Raw genomic sequence first — 23,167 nt, forward strand, 5'->3', positions numbered from 1 at the left:
GTAATCTGAGCAGCTGGGGAGGCCTGGAGGAGCCCTAGTCACCATGTGATCCGTCTGGTTTCTGCAGGATTCCCAAAATGCCTCGATCCTTCACTCCTTATTTTACTGGAGCTGCAGTATCATGCTCTGCTGTGGAGACACAAGGAGAAAGAGATGCAAGGAGGGTTTTTCTTCTTTCTTGCATCAGCAGCTGTAACTTGACACCGCCACCTCCTCTTTGGACATGGTCCTCTCATCTCTTCTCTTCCCCCTCCTCTTCTCTTCTACATCTCCCCAGCCCCCGTCTCCCACATACTCCACCACCCATCCTCGCAGCTGACCTGAGCGCCGCTTTCTGTCCCGGTGTTTCATCATATAGAGGGGCAATACAGTAATTAGCACCGGAAGGATGTGCCTGCTCATCTGGCCGCCAGTCAGCCTGCTCGCCTGCGCGCCTGTCTGCCTGCCAGTGTTCTGCCAACTGCCATGCCCTATTCATGTCCCATTCATCTTTTTGTTGAATAAAAGGCTGCTTTCCTTGGGACATCCATCCCTCTGCTGGCCTTTATTTTCGTGCCGATGCACAGGAGTGAGGAAAAGCATTAAAAGGAATAGACTGCTGAGGTTGACTCGACAGAAATGCATGAATACATACCTTACTTCTGCCAAGCTGCTTTTATTCGGTTTTCTAGCGATTTTAGTGGCAATTTATGCTTTACACAGGACACCTGTCTGTTGTTTCTCTTTCATTTCAAACCTTTTTGAACTCTCTTTTTGTTCTCATCCCCCTCTCATGTTTCTCTCCCTTTGTCCATCCCATCCCCCTCCTCTATCCTGCTCTCTCGTCACAGCTCAGTCTAGTTCAATCAGTTAACCAATTAATCAATTTACCTTTTTTTCAATCACGTCATCCAAAGCAGAAGAAGATAAAAGAGATGGAAGATAAAAAGAAAAATCCAATGCTTTGGCATTCATTAGTATGATATTTAACAGTAAATGTAAGAGTAGGTCTTAAAGGTACAAATTCTGGTTGGAGAGAAATAAGACAAAGAGTCTACAGCCATGCTAGCAGCGCTGTGTTTTAAGCTAAATGGTAACATCAGTGTGCACAGGCGGATTATGAGTCAGTGGGCCCCTGGGCACAGAAACACTCACTTAAAATGTATCATGGTTTCTGGTTTCATGGTTTTATGATGGTTTCTTTCTTGTGACATCTTCAAAGTGAATGTTTAGACTATTCCTTAAGTTTGTTTTTAGTAGGACTTTTGGGGCTCTGTTATTGACATGAATGACTAAGCCGTTTGACTGTGATACAAGAAAAGCAAAGTTAATAGTGACATCACACAGGCTCTAGCTTATAGGGGCCCTCTGAGGCCTTTGGCCCCTGGGCCCGGTAGGCCCGTTCGGTTATCCACCCATGTCATGTGCTAACATGCTCACAGTGACAACATGCTGCTGTTTAGCAGGTGTAATGTTTACCATGTTTACTATCTTAGGTTATTGTGTTGGCATGTTAATATTTGCTTATTAACAATAAATACAAAGTACAGTTGAGGCTGTTGGGAATGTCATTAGTGTACGTATTTGGTCATTAACCAAAGTATTTAACAAATTAAAATTCTGACCTGATGATTGCACTAGATGAAAACTTAAACGATCTACAAAGTTATTACAATATATCTTGAGGGGGAATTTAATGTCCGTACCAAATTTCATGACAATCCACCCGATTGTCGAGACAGTTCACTCAAAACCACAAATGACATCCTCATGATTGTGCTAGATAAACAAAAGTCATGTTGATCCCCAAAATAATTAGGATTCATTCTCTCGGCACCATGAATTTCCGTAACGAAATTCCTTGCAATCCATCAACTAGTTTCAGTTTATTCACATGTCGTTATCGTATCATTAAAATTTCAGACTGTACAATGATCATTCAGTATGTATGAGGCGTGAAATGGAGAACCCCAAATAAGCTACTAAAAGCTTTTCGGAAGGGGCCCAATATCAATAAACATACAACACAGACTATACAATAAAATGAACACTAAAAAACTAATTTCACAATAGACACAACACAGCTCATATATAACACTTAATGAATAATCAATGTTATGTTATAAGCAGTTTCTCCTTTAATTTTTTGTTTAAGATGGAGACATTTTCAAGCTTTCATCAAGCACATTCCACATCTGCGGTCCCCTACACACTACACTCAGGCTCATGCACTTCAGCCTGCCAGTGATTAGATGTTATTCCCTTGTGTCATAGGTGTGCTGGGGACGACAGATTGGAACGAGCTCACACAATCTGTAATTTAACCCGTGAATGACCTGAAATATCATGCAGGCATTATGAAAGACATTATATTCAGTAAGCAAACCAAGGCCACAAAACAAGGGGCGAGTGGGAGAATTGGGCTCCTTTGTTGTTGTTGAGACATGTCAGTCTGAACCAAGGTGGTGGACTGACCGACCGAACAACAGCGTCAGTAGAAACAGGAGCTACTCACAGGCCTGCACTCTCCACCTCCCTATCTGTGTGACAGTACATGTGATATATGCCGGCAAGCCTGTGGGTGGGCATGGTGTCGCCATAATGGAGTGGTAAAGCTGCAGGCATTATAGATTGAGAGCGAGCGGCCTCGTCCATGAATCTGCCCCTAACTGTTCATCTGCCTTTGTGGCCGTAACGATCGGCTGGCTCCCCTCTGTCACCATATTTTCTCCATCTTAGTTTAGAAGCAGAGATATATCTCTCCATAAAGGCCGACACAAAGAGGTCTGGAGAGCCTCGCCCGCTCCTCTACACAAAAGACTGGTGGTTGATAAAAAAGCTTATGGAGAGGAGAGGAGCTGATGGCCAGGGGACTGTTGGAAAGACCTATTCTCTTCACAGACAAAGACAGGCTCTCACTCAAGACACTATCTGTGTGCCGTGGCGCTGTTTGTGAATGCGTGCTTGCCCCTGCCCTCCTCGCTTTCTCTCAACCACCTCTCTGTCTTTCTCCTTTTACACACATGCTAACACATACACACACACACACACACACGCACACATTCTTTCTTTCTTGTTAGACGATGCTAATGTAACACATGACAAAGCCCCAGTAGACTGCTCTCAGACAAAACACTTCCTTTCTAAAGCAGTTCATCTTTATGCAGAGCCTATCCAAAGCATTGCCAAAGCAGGGTCCCTTGAAAAGCAGGATTTTCACCAGCGCTCAATCATTCCTGATGTGTATATACTCTCACTTCGTTAGAGGGCAGTTGATCACACTTATGTTTGAAGACATCAGGTTGGTTATTAAATGCTCCCTCTGATACTGAATAGAACTCCCTGTCTACCGTGACAAATCTTCAGTATGTGACTAAACAATATCTCCTGCCCGTGGTTTTTACCTGCAGAGAAATGGGTGCGAGGCCGGGCCATCGACCGTGGAGAGTTGGACATTGGAACCCAGCAAAGCCAGGCAATCCCACCGGGACTTTTTTGGAGGTTTCATTTGACTGTGCACCATCCGACCTACATCAAGTTCAACCTTTCTCTCTCCCACAACGCACTGCTGGGGGTCTACGGACGCAGGAACATACCGCCTACACACACTCAGGTAAAGGAGGCTCCTGTTGTAGCATGCTGTTCACCCAGATGGGCTTGTTTGCTGAAGTACCACATCCACACTAATGCACCTTTTTCTCTCCGGTCTTTCATCCACACAAAGGCTGTTTTTGAGTGATAACTTTTGAAAATTCTGGCCTCACGTCAAGTGCTTGATGATCAAAGACAATTATGTACACGGCGTTATATTTACTATATAAATTGTATTTTGTAGAGAAAATATTTTCTCGCAAAGAATTATTTAATTTGAGCAAACAAAAATCTATTCTGTGCTCAATGTATTTCTCTGTTTGCCGTTTTTCCACATGCAGTCTCTCTTGCTCTCTCAACATCCCTTCTCTGAGCGATCTCAACTTTGCCTGCATGCTCACTCAACCTGTGTTATCGTGTACCACAATTTCAGCCAATATTAAGATTGAAGATTGATTAAGATTGCGAATCCCTTTGCTGATTCTAATCATTTTGTTCAGTTTGGTTCAAAGATTGACAGTAGGGATGAAAAAAAAGATGGCAACAAGGGGGATGCATTTTGGTCATTTTGCTACTGCATATGCCTGCTCAGACAGGTTAGGGGTTATGTAGCAGTAAGAAGTCAAGAAAATTACTTCCTGTCACCTCTAACCTTGTCTGTGATCACTCATTTTAAATGCCAGTAAAGCCAATTACACAACACAGGTGTCAATAAACTGTATTTATGTTTTTGTCAGACAATTTTGCGAGCACAAAATAATGATTTGATCGTCTGTGTGCAGCAGAGCAGGAATTGCTGTCTGCCTGTTTAACAGGTAGCTTTTATGAGCCATGAACAAATTACTCTTTTGTTCTGACAACAGAAACGGAAAATATGTAAACGAGAACAATTCAATTGTGAGTTTGGCTGTATTAAAACAGTGTTTAGAGATGATGGAAAACAAAGGTGCAGCAGAGTAATCAGGCTTTGTCTGCCATACCCGATTTAACATTTTTATGTTTGTCAACTAAAAGAAGAGGAAGACATATTTTGCCATTTTTCCTTATGTGGACAGAGATGTTAACAAAAGCAACTCAAAGTGTGGATGCATGTCATTTTAACAAGGAAACTGTGATTTCTGATTTAGTCCGCTTACTGTAAATAATGTCTCTCAGACACGTTACCAGAAAACAATACACACACACGTGCAATCGTTGTACACCATGTAGAACAGCATTATGCCATGCGAGAAGCACTTACACAGACAAAAATTCAACACACAGTGAGTCATCTGCTTTTTAACATCAGTGCGCCCCTGCTCTCGCCTGCATGAAGAGGTCTAATTAGCTGTTTTTGACACCAGTGTGACACACAGCCCTCAGGGGGAATAAGACTCAGCGAGTGCTTGCTAGTTCAAGAAGGTTTTAGGATGGAGAGGAGGGGAGGGAGAGAGAGAGGGTGAGAAAGAAACACAGAAAGGTTTAGACAAATGAAATAATAGTCTGTTCCTTTTGAAAAACCTGGGGGGTTAAAGTCTACCTGTGATATTAGCAGCACGTTAAGTTGTTGGACCAGCTGCTGTGGAACATGTCTGGTAGAGGACCGAGCTGCCACGGACGATGATTTCGCTTCCTATTTTTTGGATTCTTGTTTCGCAATTCAAATCTGATATCCACATCTAATGCTATTCCCCCAGCTTCTTGTATGCAGGCGGTTTTCCAAAAGCATTCAATTGGCAGATTCACAAAGCTCACCAAACAGCAGCCACACACCACTGCACAATGAAAATTTCCTTAGCTTTTATCCAGGTTTAGTACATTTCCAGTCGTGCCTATTCCAATTGGATGATATTGCTGTTGTCTGATTGTGTGTCCAGTTCGACTTTGTGAAACTATTGGATGGGAAGGCGCTGCCCAGGTCCTTGACTGATCCCGTCTTGACTGCCAAAGCTCCCAAAGGCCTTCTGCTGAGCGGCCTCCAGGAAACCGGCTTCATAGAGTACATGGACCCCGGCACCTGGCACCTCGCTCTCTACAACGACGGACGGAACCTGGAGCAAGTGTTACTCCACAGCACTCCCATAGGTGAGGAGGATTATTACACCTCACTGAAACTGGTAGCCTTTGTTCCACATGTAGTGTAGTATTTTTTTTTTCTTTATATATCTCATTTTCATCATATTTTCTTTATAGTTATTGAATTGTATTGTGTGCATTTCACTGTTTTTATCTTAAGGTTGCTTCACTCTTGTCCTTTACCCCCATAAAGGACTTCATCTGTTGATGTGCAAAAACATAAGGACATGGCCCAGAGTAGTAGTTTGAGACTCATTGACATTTGAAGGGAACTTTTCCCTTTTATAAGAGTGAGCTTGGCATACAAGAGACAGCCATTAGAAAGGGGAGGACAGCTCCTGTAGTAATGACAGGGCTTGCTAACTGCAGCTCATTGCTATGACACACACGGATGGCAGTGTAAATTGAATGATGTGAATAATGCAAGAGTACATGGCTGAATATAGACAAGTGGATAATTACCAGGGCAGTTTCTTCACTCCCCTTTTGTCCATTAGCCCTTAAGAGAATACAGTTTTGAAATAACAAAAAAAAAGTGTTGGGGAAATGTAGTTGCACTGGAACACCATGGGGGGACTTGGTAATTTATATGTAGCAGACACGTGATATGGCAATTACAAAGCATGCAATGTGTGACGAACAGATATTATGAAAAGCACTCTGTGAAACTCTATTTTGGGAGTCGTGCTGATCTTTAACTGGCCATGTTTTATTTAGTTTTCATGTTTTTCAGTAAATGATCAAGAACACTGCACCGAGCTTTCTTAATGCTTATAAGCTAAATATGTGTATCACCAACCTCTAACAGCCCAAGTTGTAAGCCAATCAGTAAACAGCTCCGTAGTGCCAAAACATTGTACTGTAGACATCTTTCATTGTCATATTGACAGAGTCTTTTATATGACTGACAGAATGCGACAGCTAAAAACAGATTTTATTTCAGAGCTGTCAAACATTTGTTGACACGTGCTGTCTATAAAGTCTGGAATATACCGGCCCTATTTTGAGTCCCATATTTTGAGCTAAACAGAAAACGGCAGCGTCTAAAAAGAGTTAACTTCCCTTTTCCTCTTCAATAATCAAAACAAATATAGACACAACAGATGGGCTCAGAATAGCACCTTTAGTCCACTTAGGTTTTCCAAATAATTAATCAAGTGATTTGGCTTGAAAGGGGAAAATAATATTAATGGATTGATGTCAAAGTTCATTTCACTGGCCATTTACACCCCTAACTAGGGTTACAAAATCAAAATCAAAACCATTGCGTTACAGTACAATAAATTCTAATAAGAGACACGGTATGCTTTAGCCCAGAGTGGAGGTTTATGGGGAGACGAGGGAGAAATGAGATGATCTCTTTCGGGAAATTCAGCTTTTCCGAAGCAAAGAGTAACTGGATACAACAAAGAAACGCAGAGTATAAATAAGAGAATAGCGGTCGTAAAAATAAATAAATAAAACAAAATATAATCAATAGAGCATATCAGTATGACAAGATAGAAAATATGAGAACATAAAGAATATAAAAACAATACATGAAATGATGCTAAAGTGCAAAATAACAAGAACTTATTGTATGTAAAACATGTGTGCTGAAGTTTAAACATGCATGCAAGAGTAATGAGGTATGTGATTACATGAGTCAGAAAACGCTCACTATAATCTTCTTGATAAAGGTAAAAAAAGAAGAAAGAAGTAAGTTGTGGTAGAACAATCAAAGCTGCATGTGCTGGTCAGTTGATCTGTATCGGTCAGAAAACATTATGTTCTGTCATCTGTTCACAGACCATTACACACACACACACACACACACACACACACACACACACACACACACACACACACACCCACACACACACACACACACAGAGTATCCCGTTACAACTTAACTCGGTGCTGCTGCTGAGTAGGACGGAAAATTGTCGGCCAAATGCTGATATATGTACCGTAATATATGCTGATATGTCTATACACTATACTCTACAGTCACTTCTCTGTGATTCTGACTATAATGTATAAATGTGTCACATTAATGTTGGAAAAGAAGAATGAAAAGGTGAGAAGAGCATCTGCTTATTTGAAAAGAGACATCATTATGTGATTTCCATTTTGTACAGAAAAACAGCAGCAGGTGCAGAAAAAGAGTTTTATTGGCATTTACATGTGAGCCAAAAAAGCTCCGGCTTAATGATATCTGCGATTCACCACCTCCACTTCAGCCCCATCTTCTTTAATTCTACTCAGCCTGTACCCAGGCATAGAGTGGTGCTTCCTGCAGGCCTATTAATTATGAATAATTGCTACACTTCAGCTGTCATCAAACATCCTCTTGCATATTATATGTTTTACACAATGGCCAACAAAAGTGTAAGAAAAAGTTTCATGTAGCCTATATACCTGGAAGTTTTAACAAAATAGATGATAAACAAAAAAAAGAGGTTAGCTTACGGCTGGATGCTTCTAGTTAGCTGAGCAGCCATTTAATTTTTTCATAAAATTATAAAGCCCAAGGGTCGTAAAGCATGGCTGAAACTTTACAGGCTCATAAAGTACAATTGCAATGCTTATTTGACCAATCAGATCACTTGGCTGGAAGCACCCATTTTATAATAGCATTTAACTGCAATAACTTATGGCATGAGTGATTTCTAACTGGAAAGGGTTGAGTCAGTGGAAAGAACCGAATGGGTGTCTCACGGATGCTCACACACGCTCACACACACACACGCACACACACACACACACACACACACACACACACACACACACACACACACACACACACACACACCTGCCTGGAGATTTTTATTGTTGAGACATTGACCTGAAAGATACAGAGCTTATTTCACTACTCTTACAGCCTGGCGCTCTCTGACTGATCAATCATCTCCTCTGGATTAAAAAGAACTCCGTGACCTTGCAGATGAGTTTTTGTTCACTGCATGTGTTAGGTGCCGGATGCAATATTGGAAGTTGTGTATGCAAAGCTTTTTTTTTCCAGAGAGAAAGAGACACTTACAGAGAAAGGATCTGAGTCCTCCTGACTGTGTGGGAGAAAAGATGATTGCCACTCCTTCTTTCCATCAGAGTGACGCTGACGGGTGATGGAGGTGAAAATGACTTTGGTTTCTGTAGTGACGCGCTGCTGTGGAGGATAACGCTGTGCTGTCGGCTACTGGCAGGGCCTGTCTCATTAGCATGTGTCACACGCACCTCAAGGCAGGGGTGTCACATAATAACTTTGCGTGCATGTGTTTGTAAATGTGTGTGAGCGCGTGTGGGCGAGCCATGTCACAGGAGGATTTGTCATCCATGCTCCCTGAACAGTGCGAGCCAGGGGACTGCAGAGGTTTGACTTTGGAGTCAATCCCTGTTCAGAGGAGCAGAGCAGGATGGCACAGGGTCAAACAAAGGATGACATCCTTGACACCCATTTTAATTACTCTATCTAGCTTGGATAGAGTCTGCCAGCCTCTTTTCCACCTGAATCTTCCATCTTATGTAATGCTCTAAAAGCATAAAAGTTCTCTCCTCTTTATCTATCTTTTCTCTGTACACGGGTAATGAGATCTGACATGATGGACATATCAATGGGAGGAAAGGAAGGAGGTAAAAGGAAGGCAGCTAATTGAAGTCCAATGGCGGAATATGATGAAATGCATATAGCCTACAGAGGGATATGATGAAACGCGCGTATCCAGATGAGACAACGCACTAGTAGGAACAAGCATTGCATTGATATTGGCAATGCCAAGAGTTTAGCGACTGTAGCAACACAGTATTAGCCATTCTCCAATATCTCATGCACTCACAATGTCAGATTTTATGTTGTTCAATCTCGTTCCACACTGCGCCCTTGTAAACAGTTTGTTGATTAAGCCTTGATGTTTGTAAATTTGTGCGCAGTGTGTTTTCCAACCTGTAATACAGTATAATGTGCTTAGTGCTACTGAGTGTAAGTGAGTGCTTGGCCATTCCCCAGAGAGTGATAGCAGCTGGATCAGACTAATCTAATATAGCCCCTGAGTCTGGGGAGCCATCCATTGCTTATCAGATCTCTTATTCAATAACAGAGAGCTATGCCAGCTTATGGAGTTACATGTAGAATATTTTCAAGTTTCGTTTTTTTTTTCTCTCTCTGCCTTTTATGTCTGATTTGTGAATGTGTGTGTGTGTGTGTGTGTGTGTGTGTGTGTGTGTGTGTGTGTGTGTGTGTGTGTGTGTGTTTGGTTGTGTAGACTCAATGGATGGCTGCTCTACAGACTGTAATGGAAACGGAGAGTGTGTGGCTGGACACTGCCACTGCTTCGCTGGCTTCTTGGGTCCTGACTGTGCCAAAGGTAAAGAGATATCAGATAAAGGATGAAAACACCAATGTCTCTCAATGCTTTCTGACCTCTCTACCCTGTCTCTGACACTCAGCCTCAAGCCCAATCACTTCTACTGTCACTTTTTATAAACCTGTCCAAATGTATAGTTTCACTATTATAAATAAGGTTATTCAAAACGGTGTAAATAGTGCAGGGGACTATTTTCATCCGTTAATACGCATTTGGTAAGCTGTGGTTTAGCTAAATGAAAAAAAAAAAAAACATAGAACATCATCCTTCAGCTGCAACCTTTCCATATCATCGTCACAGCTCTACCTGTCTCTTTAACTTTTCTACCTCTGCTCCTGTTTCTTCTCTCTCCAACTTGCTTTCTCTCTGCCACTGTTTCTCATTCTCTCTCTCCCTCTGTCCTTTGTAAAATGATTGTAGTTGTATCTGTCTCACTGTGTAGACACAGCTGATATAATATCACATTCTATGATTTATTTACGCTAATCATTTATTCATTTGTTCCTCTTATCCTTGCTCATTTGCTCGTGTTATAATATTCAGCGTTTGAAAAGTTAGACAGCAAGTTTTGGCAAGAGTTGTAAAAAGTGAAGTGTGAATTTATTACTGTGGGGTACAGAGTGTTAGATTTAACAAAGGATCAAACAAACACATAACACATGCCAGCTCGCATGAACGCATGGGCCTTCACTGCAAATTATCCAGGCATTGGTTCTGGATCCTCTTTCTAATCCATTTGACGTCTGGCGCTGCCATACCTCCTCCAAAGAGGAGAGAGGGGGTGGAGGGGCAGTTGGGGGTGTAACTGTCAGTGCGTCATCAGACACTCACTGACTTTATTCTACCTGGCTGTCATTACATTAGCTACACAGCTCTCCATCTCTGCATGGAGATAGCTCTGCTTTCACCCTCATTCTATAAACCCCTAATGCTCTCTTTCCTAATCTTCCGTTTTCACGATTGTTTTCACGGCCTGTTCAGAGCGAGTGAGGTGACGTTGGGGGGATTTTCTACTATTCCTGGGTTGCCGCGGTAGCCAGGCTCAGGTGGTGCTTGAGTAAATTGAAACAGCGTGAGGGATAAGCTGGAGTGTGTGTCTACGCACGTATGAGCGTGTATGTGTGTGTGTTTGAGAGAGAAAGAGAGTGAGACAGAGGCTGCTTGAGGATTTTCTGAATCCGCACACTAGCTGAGATAAGAGAGCGTAGCCCCACTCACGGTAGGTTACTGCGGTCTCCTAGCTAATATACTGCAGCACTCTGTGCGTGTGTTTGCATGTGTGTACTACTGAGTATGTGGGTGTAATCTGTGTTTGTCCTGTTGCAGATTCATGCCCCGTGTTGTGCAGCGGTAACGGCGTGTATGAGAAAGGAAGGTGTGTGTGCCTGGCAGGGTGGAAGGGGGCAGAGTGTAACGTGGAGGAAGGTCATTGCATCGACCCAACCTGCTCCAACCATGGCTCCTGCATCCAGGGAATCTGCATATGTAGCCCAGCCTACAAGGGGGTTAACTGTGAACAAGGTAAGATGTTTTATTCTCTCGAAAGTTGAGAAACACACCTCATAATATGACTTCTGCACAACAGTGATGGCTCCACTCATACACATTTTAAATAATGATTTTGCTATTTCAATTCAAAGCTGCACTAATGAATATTTTCATATTGACAATGGATCAAATGACTATGTGTAATTTGACAGGGGTCCCTCGTAGTTTCAAACCCACAAAGAATTATCGCCCGGCTCTGCAGACCCTGTCAGCTCCATGGAGTGTTTGAATCAGTCAAGTCAATTTGAATTTATATGGCCCAAAATCACATATTTGTTAGTGTCATAATTTGACAGTATCAAAAGCAATGTGGGTGATTGTTGTCTCTAGGGTTTGACCGATACTGTTTTTCAGGGCCGATACCGATTATTAGTAGTTAATGAAACCGATAAGCGATATTTGGAACCGATATGCATTTACAATGAAAATGAAAATCTTTAAGTCAAAATTAAGATCTTGCAATGTTAAAAACTCTAACACAAAACTTTGTTTTAATGCCTTAAGCAATTATTTAGTACATTTGAAACTTTCAACGTAATCCACAGAAAAAGATAGTCCGATAGTATTGTGGGCGGGGCATTAAGTCAGACTCAGTGGTGAGTGAAACCGAAGCAGAGGGACAGACACAGAGCTGTTGCGAAGCCAAAGTAGCGCACTTTTTAATTAATTAACTTTATTATTATTATTATCAGGCAAATAAACGCTGATACAGAAAATCTGCAAACTGCCAAAAAACGGCCCGTTAATCGCCCAGGGTCGATAATCGGATCTATCCCTAGATGTCTCTACGTCCATGGAACTGCTGGTAGCTAATTCAGCATGACCTTTCATGGTGCAGATTTAGCAAAATGTTAACAAATAGGCTGTTAAAACAGAGTTCAGGTAGTGCAGAGCTATGTATGTAGATATACTATATATTATACTTTATCTTTACACCACTCAAAGAATGCTGAGAACCCTGGTGGCAAGAACTGGAAACCAGAAAAAAAGAAAATAATAATAATGATCAATACACTGTTTTCTGACAGTGCTGAAGCAAAGAATGTCCTATTACATGGTTCTGATAGGCTTATCACTATAACTCTACTCCATCCATTCATATACACATTGTTTGTGTTGAAAAGCTTAGGACATATAGGCAATAAAATCTATAAATAAACTTTTTTTTCTCCATAAAAGCTGTACTAGCTAAACTAACTATACTATTATTAGTACTGCCATTTCTATTACTACCACTCACATGCCACATGATAGCATTTCTAAGCAACTGAAAATAGCAAATCATTGTATGTCTATGCTTTATATTTGTCATATACTGTTATATTATTGTAGACAAGGCATCAACCTATAAGTAGTATAAATGATGCAGGTAACTGAGGCCCCTCAATTACAGTTGTAGAGGGAACCAGCCGCAGGCCGTTGTCATATCCTCCCCCTTTGCATCTGTCCATTGTAAAACCACCCAATAAATTAGCAAAAACAAACAAAGCCATGATATCTAAAACAATTATGATGTTACACTTGACGATAACCTGATGGCACATCTGTCCCAAAGTCCGCCCTGCTGTTGCCTCCAGGATCGCGGCCTGCAGAGACTACATCAGGTGTTTGACCTTGAGCGGCAGAGCCGAGCTGAGCCGAGCTGAACTGTGCTGAGCTTTGGCTCGGCGCTTAGGGCTGTAATTACACACACTAACACACACACGCACACGCTCACGCACACACACACACACACACACACACACACACACACACACACAGCAACCCATTTCACCCCTTATCAAAGCCTCAGTTCTAAGTGTCCTATGAAGTGTAATGTTGTGGAACAGATACAGGGATTTTAGCTAGGGTGGTTAACTCCTGGATGGGATGCAAAGAACACTGCTTTCATACTCGGTGAACTGATGATTATAATGAGGCTGGCCCCCCACCCTTACATTTCCTCCTTCACCCTCTGAGTCATTCTTGCTTTTCCTTTTGTCCCTTCCTCTCTCTGCAGTAGACTGCATAGACCCTCAGTGTGGCGGGCACGGCGTGTGCGTGCGCGGGGAGTGCGTGTGCTCGGCAGGCTGGGCAGGAGTGAGCTGTGATGACCCGCTGCCAGCCTGTCAGGAGCAGTGTTCAGGACATGGCACCTATCTCCCTGAGTCAGACACCTGCGCATGCCAGCCCAACTGGACGGGACCAGACTGCTACACTGGTAAAACCTGAGGATTATTGTTCACCCACTGAAAAAACACAGACAATTGCAACTGCACATCTATAGTTTGCCAGTGTTCTTGTAGCACACATGGTTTGCCAGATACTATTTTCTGGGGATTTGATAGACATGAGAAAGAAATATGGATTGGAGCCACTCTGTGAAATGGGTCTGGTGTGTGTGTGTGTATGTGTGCCTGTGCATGCATATATATGTGTGTGTGTGTGTGTGTGTGTGTGTTTGCATGTGTCTTTTTGCACTCTCTTCATGCTGGTCGTAAATGAGATTTCCCCTCATGACTCTCTGACGGCAGCACTTTGGAGCGCCCCCCCTTCTTGCAATAGCACTCACTTTAGTGCACATTTATGGTGTTACACACATATACTCTGCACACATGGTCATGCACACCCAGACACATACACACACATATTTCCCTGAGCTAAATGAGGAAAAAAAGGCAGGCAAGGAAAAAATAAAAGTATTCTGTATTCTCACTCTGCTGCGAGGACGTTAAGCGACTGCTACACTGAGGAACATTCAGCTTGGCATTTAAAAGCTTGCTGATGTTTACTGCAAACCCTTTACCTGTATGCTACATAGTTGTCATATGGTTGTGAAAGATTTCTTACATTTACACCTACCTATACTTCTGTTCTTTTGTAGTCAGTAACCTCTGCCTGCTTAAATAGACAGCAATTGTGCAGTCATAGTGAAGAAAAGGCAGCGAGGTAGCCATTGTAAAGAGAAAAGTAAAGCTTGTGTATTCTATTGTCTATTATATAGAACTCTGTGGTACACAATGAGGAAAAGTGTCCTTGTCCTTGAAGTGTACTGTAAACTGACAGAGAGGAAAATAGCCATTATAGCACTGACTTCCCCCTGTTTCCACCACACTAAGTTAATGCTGGTGTTGGGAAGGACCCACTTTACCATGCATGAACACCAGTGATTTGCAGGTAATTGGCATTAGCTGCTGCTCTAAGGTGTATGCATGTCTTATTATAGTGATATAGCCCATGATAATGATAGACCGTGGCTGAATATCTGAGATATGAGCGGCCTCTCTCTATACCTGCCGGGCTTTTAATCAACAGGACCCAACAATTCTACATCCTGGTCTTGGTGAGGCATGGCTAAGCTAATGTAATTCTAATAGAGAGCTGAAAAACTCTCCAACTTTAATCCACTTTTTTCTCCCTCTCCATGCTATGTATATTTAAATTGAAATAACTTTTTACTGCAGCTGGATAAGTAGTCTTTGTGTGCCTCTAGCACTTTGCTCTCTTTACTGATGGATGAGACTTTGCTTCTGCAGAGAGAGAGAGAGAGAGAGAGAGAGAGAGAGAGAGAGAGATGGTGACAAGCGCAGAGAAAAGGAAATTGACAAAAGGAGGAGGGAAGACTTTTAAAAGGGATGTTACAAGCTAGAGGGAGGGAAAGGGATACTGAAGGTAGAAAGCTAACAGAGACAAAGATGAGAGATGGAGAAAAACAGGGTATTAACATACCCACCAAATCTGATAAAATGTCAGACAAAAATAATAGAGCTGAATTGGAGTCCCTGTAGTTGAAATATGCGGTGCAAATAAGAATCATTTGGCTGTTATTATCAGTCTATTCACCCTTCCTCTCCTTCAGGGAGCTCAGCTATTAGAGGTGGGAAGATTATGTATTGTCAGAAAGAAGACTTTTTAGTCCACTTCTATCGCTAGTTTTTTCTCTCACCTATATCCAGTGGCTCACCCCCAATTCAGATTTTGTAACTTTTTTTTTCGCTCTCCATGTCCCCTGTGCTTCTTTTACCCTTTCTTTTCTTCCAACACTCAATTACTCCATCTGCTCCCCTCCCTCTCCTTCTCTCTTCCTCTCACACTTACACGCTTTTTTCACACGCGTATCCCCACCCACCTGTTCGGCAGAGCTGTGCCCGGTGCCATGTGGCAGCCATGGTGTTTGCTCAGAGGGCCGGTGCCAGTGCGGGGAGGGTTGGATTGGCGCTGCGTGCGACCAGAGAGCGTGCCATCCTCGCTGTGAAGAACACGGCCAGTGCCACGACGGGACCTGCATCTGCCAGCCTGGCTGGGAAGGAGAGCACTGTAACATTGGTGAGCTGTGTGTGTGTGTGTGTGTGTGTGTGTGTGTGTGTTTAATTATTCCTTGTGATATTTTGATCAGTATGATTAAAAGGATAAAAAATTTACACTTTTGTTGGAATAATTTCCATTTATAATTGCTTTCTCTTACTCAATTCTCGCCCTTTACCCTCTAACAGTTACTCATGATTTGGACGTCGTTGTGAAAGGTAATTTATCTTTATTTAAGATTAACATTTCATATTGTGCTCCTCCAAAACGCTGACAAATGCCAAAAATGTGTGTGTGTGTGTGTGTGTGTTTGACACACCTTTTCAGACGGTTGCCCAGGGCTGTGCAGCGGGCATGGGCGCTGTACCCTAGAGCAGAGCGGCTGGCGCTGCGTCTGCCAGGCCGGATGGAGTGGGCCTGGATGCAGCGTTGTCATGGAAACTGACTGCAGTGATGGAACAGACAACGACGGAGGTGACATTCTAACATCTATCATTATCCATCACTTTTTCTCTTTCTTACCTCTTTAATTTCTGTCTTTGTGGCAGATTGTCCATTCCATTACTTCTCCTGTTTCTCCTGCCGAAAAGATCTGCCTCATTGTTCCTTCCCTGCATCCCTCTGTGCTGTCCCAATCCTGTTAAGATTCCTGTAGAGTCCCGCTGGTCATTATTATATTGAATACGTATTTGTGTGTGTATGTGCCCATTTGTGCGCAGTGTGTATGTCTGTTTTTCCTCTTATCACAGCTAAATGTCTAATAAGCATACCACCTGCTTGGATAAAAGGCACTCCTGAGAAGTTTTCTCAAGTCTAAATACAGCAAACCATGCAGAATAGATTTCTGCTTCTTTGGTTATGAGATGTTTGGTGACAGATGAGAAGTGTGTGTTGCTCACCCTTGTTGCTGTGTTGTTCTATCCTCAGGTGAAGAGACAAGAAAAGAATATTTCAGCAGAAGCGAGAGCTCTGCTCATTGCAATCATTTTCTCGCCATTTCATTCCTGTTATCCAATCCATAATAACAGGTTTTATATAAAAATAAAAAATATAAAAATATAGTGCAATATTACCTTGCATCAAATGTGCCCATTCATTTTAAAACAATAAAAATCTGTTATGGACAAGCCCATTGAGCTGGTGTTGTAATCCATCATTTCAAACAAGCAAGTGTCTCATTTGTTTGGAGAAAAAGCTTCCTGTTTTTTTTTTGCATGGTTCTGTCTTTTGTGATGAGTCTTGTTTGAATCAGTGCACACAGCAGTGGGAAACCTCAAACACTCACATACTTTTTTATAGGCCTTTTTTTCGGCTGGTGCGGAGTGCTGATAGCTGCAATGTAACCTTTTTTTCCTGCACATTGTTTACCAAAGCTGCATGACTGACTGAGCCAACACTTCAGAAAGTCAGTCAGATGGCTGCTTAAAACATGAATTACAGGTCCTTACCCTGGATTATAGCCTAACAGAGCTATACAATAACACAATGTCCTGTGGACTATAAAATAGGGTCTGTATAAAGGAAACAAGTCATAGCTGAACCGTGGCCTGCCAACAGTGTAGGCACTGATGGTTTTTGTATCGTATTAATGGATTATGTCATTGTTCTAATTATCTTTTGTTATTAATGGATGTTTTCATCTGTGGTGTTAAAGACATAAAGGACTGTCACACTGTGCATGTAATACATTTACGCATGAGCGTTTTAACCCCTAATTTAGTCACAGCTTAAACAAAGTGAACCTTTTCTTATTTTGCCTCTTTTCAAATGGTCAGTTCACCGACTTGTGGGTGGGTGGAGGAAGGGACAGGTTTCTCTACACTACAGTAAATTGCACCATATGCAAAAAGCAATGTACATACTGTATGGCATTATATGGTATTATAATGCCATATGATGAAGTTTCTGTATTGTAGGTATCAAACCGTTGTGAAAAAAGGCTCACTAACGAAGCCTATGGTGACCACTTACACTTACACTTATCTTTCTATCCTCACACCTCTCTGCACAGCTTTTGAGATACAATAATTTTCTACCATACAATTCAACCATCTCCTTTAATTGGCAGATATACCGTAGGCTCTCATAGCCTTCTCTCGCGGCAATCTTTTTGTCTCTGAAGATAGACAGAGATGGAAAGATGCTATCACAAGTAATCAGAGAATAAAGAGGAACTCTGAAGAGAAAGAGTTTCAATTATTCTGCCTGGATGGGAGAGAGGAGCACATGTATTGTTCTTCCTTCGCATTTTTTTCACACACTAGGCTGTGAAATCATACATATTTATATGTATTACATGTTTCACATCTACATTTTTACTGTGCTTCTTCTTTGTGTGTAATGGTAAACAGCCATGCCTGCACAGTAAGCTACAAATATGTGTCCTTTTTAATGACAGTGATACTAGATTTTCAATTAATAGTGTGCTTTCAAGTTGAAGTATTGAATCTTATGGAAATCAACCATTGTACTATGCTACCTTTGTAGGAGGAGGTTATAATAGAATATCGTTGGCCTTTCGCTCTCTGGTCTGTGGTCAGATGCATTTAAATGTCAGCACTGCTTCCTGCCTTTTCAGGAACAGGCTTGAAATAGGAAACACAAATGCCAGCCTGGCTCCTATTACCTGCCGCCTTGGTTTGTATCTGCGGCTCATTGTTTACGCCGGACTTTTATGGATCGCATTCAAATAATACTGGTGCTTCAGGTCTAATTTATAACAATAGACGGCTATAATTGTACAGTGATGGCCCCAAATTAATCTCATTTGATTGAAACTCGTGATAATGATGATACATGTGCAGTTCATTGTTGTAGATTGGATTACTCCAGTAGAGTTTCTGAGTGAAAATTATTTCTTGGCAGGTCTTAGGTTTTATGGTGTGTTCTTCATGTCTTTCCACTGCGGATATATACAGTACCTTGGCCTTTAAGAATAGAAATGTGTGCTCAGCACCTTCGTCACTTAAATCTCTTGAAGCCTTTATTAACTATGCACAATAAAGATGTTAATGTCTCGCTTACTGTATATTAACTGTGTAAATTCAAGTACCACCTAAACAACCAACTCCTCACATACTGTAAGGCTCTTTGTGTGTGCATTTTATTTAAAGTGTTTTATTTTATACATTTTAAACTTCCTGTCCATTTCAGATGGCCTCATGGACTGCGTGGACCCCGACTGTTGCGAGCAGCTGAGCTGCAGCTCTGACCCTCTGTGTCACGGCTCGGCCGACCCCTTGGCCCTGTTGCAGCAGAGCCCGCTGCCCCCAACCGCACCCCCCTCGCCCACCAACACACACACTCACAGCTTCTACCACCGCATACGCTTCCTCCTTGGCAAGGCGGCCACACACACTCTCCCTGGAGACGTGCCCTTTGATACCAGGTATGTGCTTGTATACTCTTTGTTTGCCTGGATCTGTGTGTGCATGCGAAAACCTTTCATGTGTTTGTTTTGTGTGTCTGTGTCCTTGAGTTGCCTTCCCATATAGAATACAGAAAGAGATGAGTAGTAGATAATGAAGTAATATACATCTGAATTAATGCATTGAATCGTCCATTGGCCATTATTTGTTTAATTGGTGTTGTGCGTTTGCATGTAAATGAGGCTTTTCATGTGTTCACGTGCCTGTGTGCACACACACATCTCCTAGTGATCTGTTTTCCTCTGGAGCAGGCACACGGCAGTGCATCCTCCTTGTGTATCAGTGTCAGGCTACAACTACAGAGAGTATTTGTTTGTTACATATTAATGTCATTCAGTTACACCAGTCATAAAGGTGTCCCCATTAATTTTTCAGTGACCTCTCAGTGCCATCTAAGAGAGGAAATACATCTATCTGCAAAGATGATGACCTAGAAAGTTCAGTTTGGAAAACAAGAAGTGATGCCTCTCTGAAAAATGCCCTACCCCGGTTCACTTGTGGAATAAACAAATAAATTAATTATGTGGCAGTTTTTTCAGAAGGGAAATCGATGGCAGCTTTCAGAACAGGAGTAACAAACTGGGCAATGCAGCCACCCGGAGACACCTCACCATCCTTCATTTATCCCTCTTCTGGAGTAACAGATAGGCTCCATCAGTGTGTGTGTGTGTGTGTGTGTGTGTGTGTGTGTGTGTGTGTGTGTGTGTGTGTAGAACACATGTGTCTGTCCTAATCTGTCTTCATTTGACCAGTTGAACGATTATTCCTGATTTAGGCAGTGTATTTCACACTTTACCTGCAAAATCAAGATGCATATTTCAAAATCTAGTCTGGATGTGACAAATAGTTTAAGGTCTATTTAAAGAATACCACAGCCCTTTCTGCTCCAGGTACCACTGTCACTGTAATATAAACATGATGTTGAAGTTGTGTTTTTTATATGACGGTGTGGAAAGGTTTAACTGTGGTTGAAGCTATATTTATGGTCTTTGTATTCTGGCAATCTCTGGCAAATCTCTCCGCGCTAAAGAAAGGAATTGCACTGAGCAGACTAAATGCAGTTGTTTTTTCTACGAGCACAAGGTCGTTTGGCCAAATATATGCCTCTCTCTTCAAACAATCATTATGTTCTCAATCATTGTAAACCTGCCATATCTCCCTTTCATTGTGTATCTCTTGCTTTTTCTCTCTCTCTCTCTGCTTCTCTTTTGCTCTTCCAGTCGGGTAGCTGTGATTCGAGGTAGCGTCGTGTTGCAGGACGGCTCTCCTCTGGTTGGAGTCAACATCACCTTCCCGCAGCATCCGGAGTATGGTTACACTATCAGTAGGCAGGATGGAAGGTAGAGACATCCACACACACAATACACAATGTTTTTTTTTAATTTTTTATTTCCCTTGCTCCAATCTTATTCTGTCTTAATTTCGTTTTAAACTCTAGTTTTGACCTGGTGACGTTGGGCGCGATGTCTATGACCCTGATGTTCCAGCGCCCACCCTTCCTGCCACAGACGCGTACCATCTGGACGCCAAACAACAACTTCCTGGTTCTGGATCAGGTGACCATGTCCAGGGAGGAAACTCAACCTCCTAAATGTGACATCAGGAGTGTTTTGAGTCCCTACCCGCTGGTCCTGCCATACCCACTTCCCAGATACACAGGAGCATGTGCAGAGAAGGGGCCAGCAGTACCTGAGCTACAGGTACCAAACTAGTTACTGTGACTACAACCAGAACATCTATATAACATGTAACAATGCACTGCTTCAGGTCTTCAGATGACAGGCAGTAAGAACTCAATTTGTTACAGCTCAGCAACAAACCAGCCTGGCCTCACAGGATTTTGCAAATTTAGCTTGAGTCGTATTTGCATCATGCAAATAAGGAATGAGCAAAATGGAAATTTGTACTCCATCCTTATACTTCCCCACCGCAAAAGCAAATTAGGTGGCTGAAAGTCAGATGTGGAGGTCAGACTGGTGATTATATATTTACCCTCCAACATGACTCCCAAGAAGTTTTTTTTTTTTTACAGTGACCAAAACCTCAACCTGACCTCATTTCAGTTCCAACTCAACTCGCGGTACACAGAAAGTTGTTATCTGGACATGTGATAGAAAATGTAGAAAATGTCGTATCCGATATGTGCCATGGTCACGCGATCCTTTTGTGGCAGAGGAACGTGATGTTTTTGCTTCAAAATAGTATCATTCATATCCTCAACACATCGCCTGCACAAGTTCAAGCTCATGTAAGAAAATTCGATGAGATTGGAAAGGAACAGATCATCAATAAAGGAACATTTTATCCTCATGACGAATAACACCTCAGGACAAACAGGCAGCAAGCAAGTAATTGAAAAGAACAGTACTTAGTGTTCGCAGTGAGCTTAGTAACACCCACTGTGTTCACCTTTGTTAAGAAATGGAATCAAAGCCTTTAGACTTTTGATGAAAGTGTGTCAGAGATAATAGTGTTAGAGATAATTTGATTTGTACCTTTATGTATTCCTTTTGTATGTATTTATTCCCAAATTATTACTTGTACATGGCCACTACAACTCAGCGAATGTGCAATATCTCAGCTATTTTACTGTTTTATAGGTCACAACTTATACATATCTTTTATTTATAGTATATATTTTTGTTTTTCTCTATTTTAAATTACTGTTTGATATGTGCGAATGCACCGTCAGGTTTGCTTCTTAATTTCATTGTACAATGTTGTGCAATGATAATAAAGGTATTCTATTTCAGGTAATCACTGACTCAATATTTGATTTTAGCCAAGAGAAATATTATGGTTGAGGTATAAATGTCTGCTGCAGCAGCTAGTTCACTGTTTATCAGAGAGATGAGCTTGGTTTTTTATTTGCTAGTCTGAAAGGTATGTACAAGCATTTTTTATACATTGTCTTTAAAAGAAAACCCTCATGGTATAGACAGATATCTTGTCATTCTTCGATAAAAATGTTCCTTTTGAAAATGTTATCATTTTAACACAGCTTTTAACACATATTTGGTGGACTCACTGCATCTTACTTTGTAAGCCATTTCTTGCCAAGTAATGAACACCTTTCTTTCTTATAATATTCCCTGATTTCTCCTCTTTCCGTCACGTGTATTTCTTACTCTGCTCTCTGTCTTGTTCTGCTTAGGCGGTGCAGGAAGAAGTTTCGATCCCTGGAGCCTTTTTGAAGCTGAGCTATTTGAGCACTCGTGCTGCAGGCTACCTCTCGCTGCTAAGAATCCTCCTCACACCTCCCTCTCCACTGTCCCCCATCTCCCTGCTCGGCGGTCTGTCCAAGGTGCATGTCCGTGCATCGGTCCAGGGGAGGTTGTACCAGCGCTGGTATCCCGCTGGGCCAGGCCTGGTCCACAGGCTGGTCTGGAACAAGACTGACGTGTATGGCCAGGAGGTCTGGGGCCTCACTTATGCAACTGGTAAGTAGAATATAAAAATACAATGGGTCTCATTCCAAATGTTTTCTTATTCCTATCTTAAATAAGAGAATAATAGGAAAGCATCTGGGGCGTCCTGGTAGTCTCAGGGTCTTAGACACTGACCCTGTGCAGTTAACATGGTTCCCATGCCATCCATCCACTTGTTCTCTGTCCTCTCTCTTTTCACATTTCTGTTTGTGGTCGGACTAAACATACAAAATGTAACGTGTTAATAAGTAATTATCAAGCTTTGAGAGATGTTAATGGTGCGAACTTTGAACTTCCCTGTTTGCAGTCTTAGTCTGCTCAGCTAAGCTAATCTTTTCCTTGCTCTCGCTGCATATTTCATCACACAGACACGAGAGTGGTATCAATCTTCTCATTTAACTCTCAACAAGAAAACTAATAAGCATACTTTTCAAAATATTTAACTATTTCTTAAAATAGGGCGGATGCTGCACTCAAAACGGTCGAAACGTTGAGTTTTTGGAATGCTGGA

The 23,167-nt window shown here is 41.9% G+C and overlaps 1 protein-coding gene across 1 annotated transcript in view; it reads left to right on the forward strand.

Moving 5' to 3' along the window:
• tenm1 (teneurin transmembrane protein 1) overlaps positions 1-23,167 on the forward strand; it is a 189,658-nt gene that overhangs the window by 96,040 nt on the left and 70,451 nt on the right. The window contains exons 7-18 of the mRNA XM_031280063.2: positions 3,390-3,592; positions 5,427-5,634; positions 9,867-9,968; positions 11,295-11,489; positions 13,516-13,716; positions 15,636-15,821; positions 15,989-16,018; positions 16,128-16,274; positions 18,954-19,188; positions 20,449-20,568; positions 20,667-20,928; positions 22,383-22,668. Of these exons, the coding sequence (XP_031135923.1) occupies positions 3,390-3,592; positions 5,427-5,634; positions 9,867-9,968; positions 11,295-11,489; positions 13,516-13,716; positions 15,636-15,821; positions 15,989-16,018; positions 16,128-16,274; positions 18,954-19,188; positions 20,449-20,568; positions 20,667-20,928; positions 22,383-22,668 (2,175 nt within the window). The remainder of the gene's footprint in view (positions 1-3,389; positions 3,593-5,426; positions 5,635-9,866; positions 9,969-11,294; positions 11,490-13,515; positions 13,717-15,635; positions 15,822-15,988; positions 16,019-16,127; positions 16,275-18,953; positions 19,189-20,448; positions 20,569-20,666; positions 20,929-22,382; positions 22,669-23,167) is intronic.

Source organism: Sander lucioperca, chromosome 1 (assembly GCF_008315115.2).
Source record: "Sander lucioperca isolate FBNREF2018 chromosome 1, SLUC_FBN_1.2, whole genome shotgun sequence".
NCBI classification, from domain to species: domain Eukaryota; kingdom Metazoa; phylum Chordata; class Actinopteri; order Perciformes; family Percidae; genus Sander; species Sander lucioperca.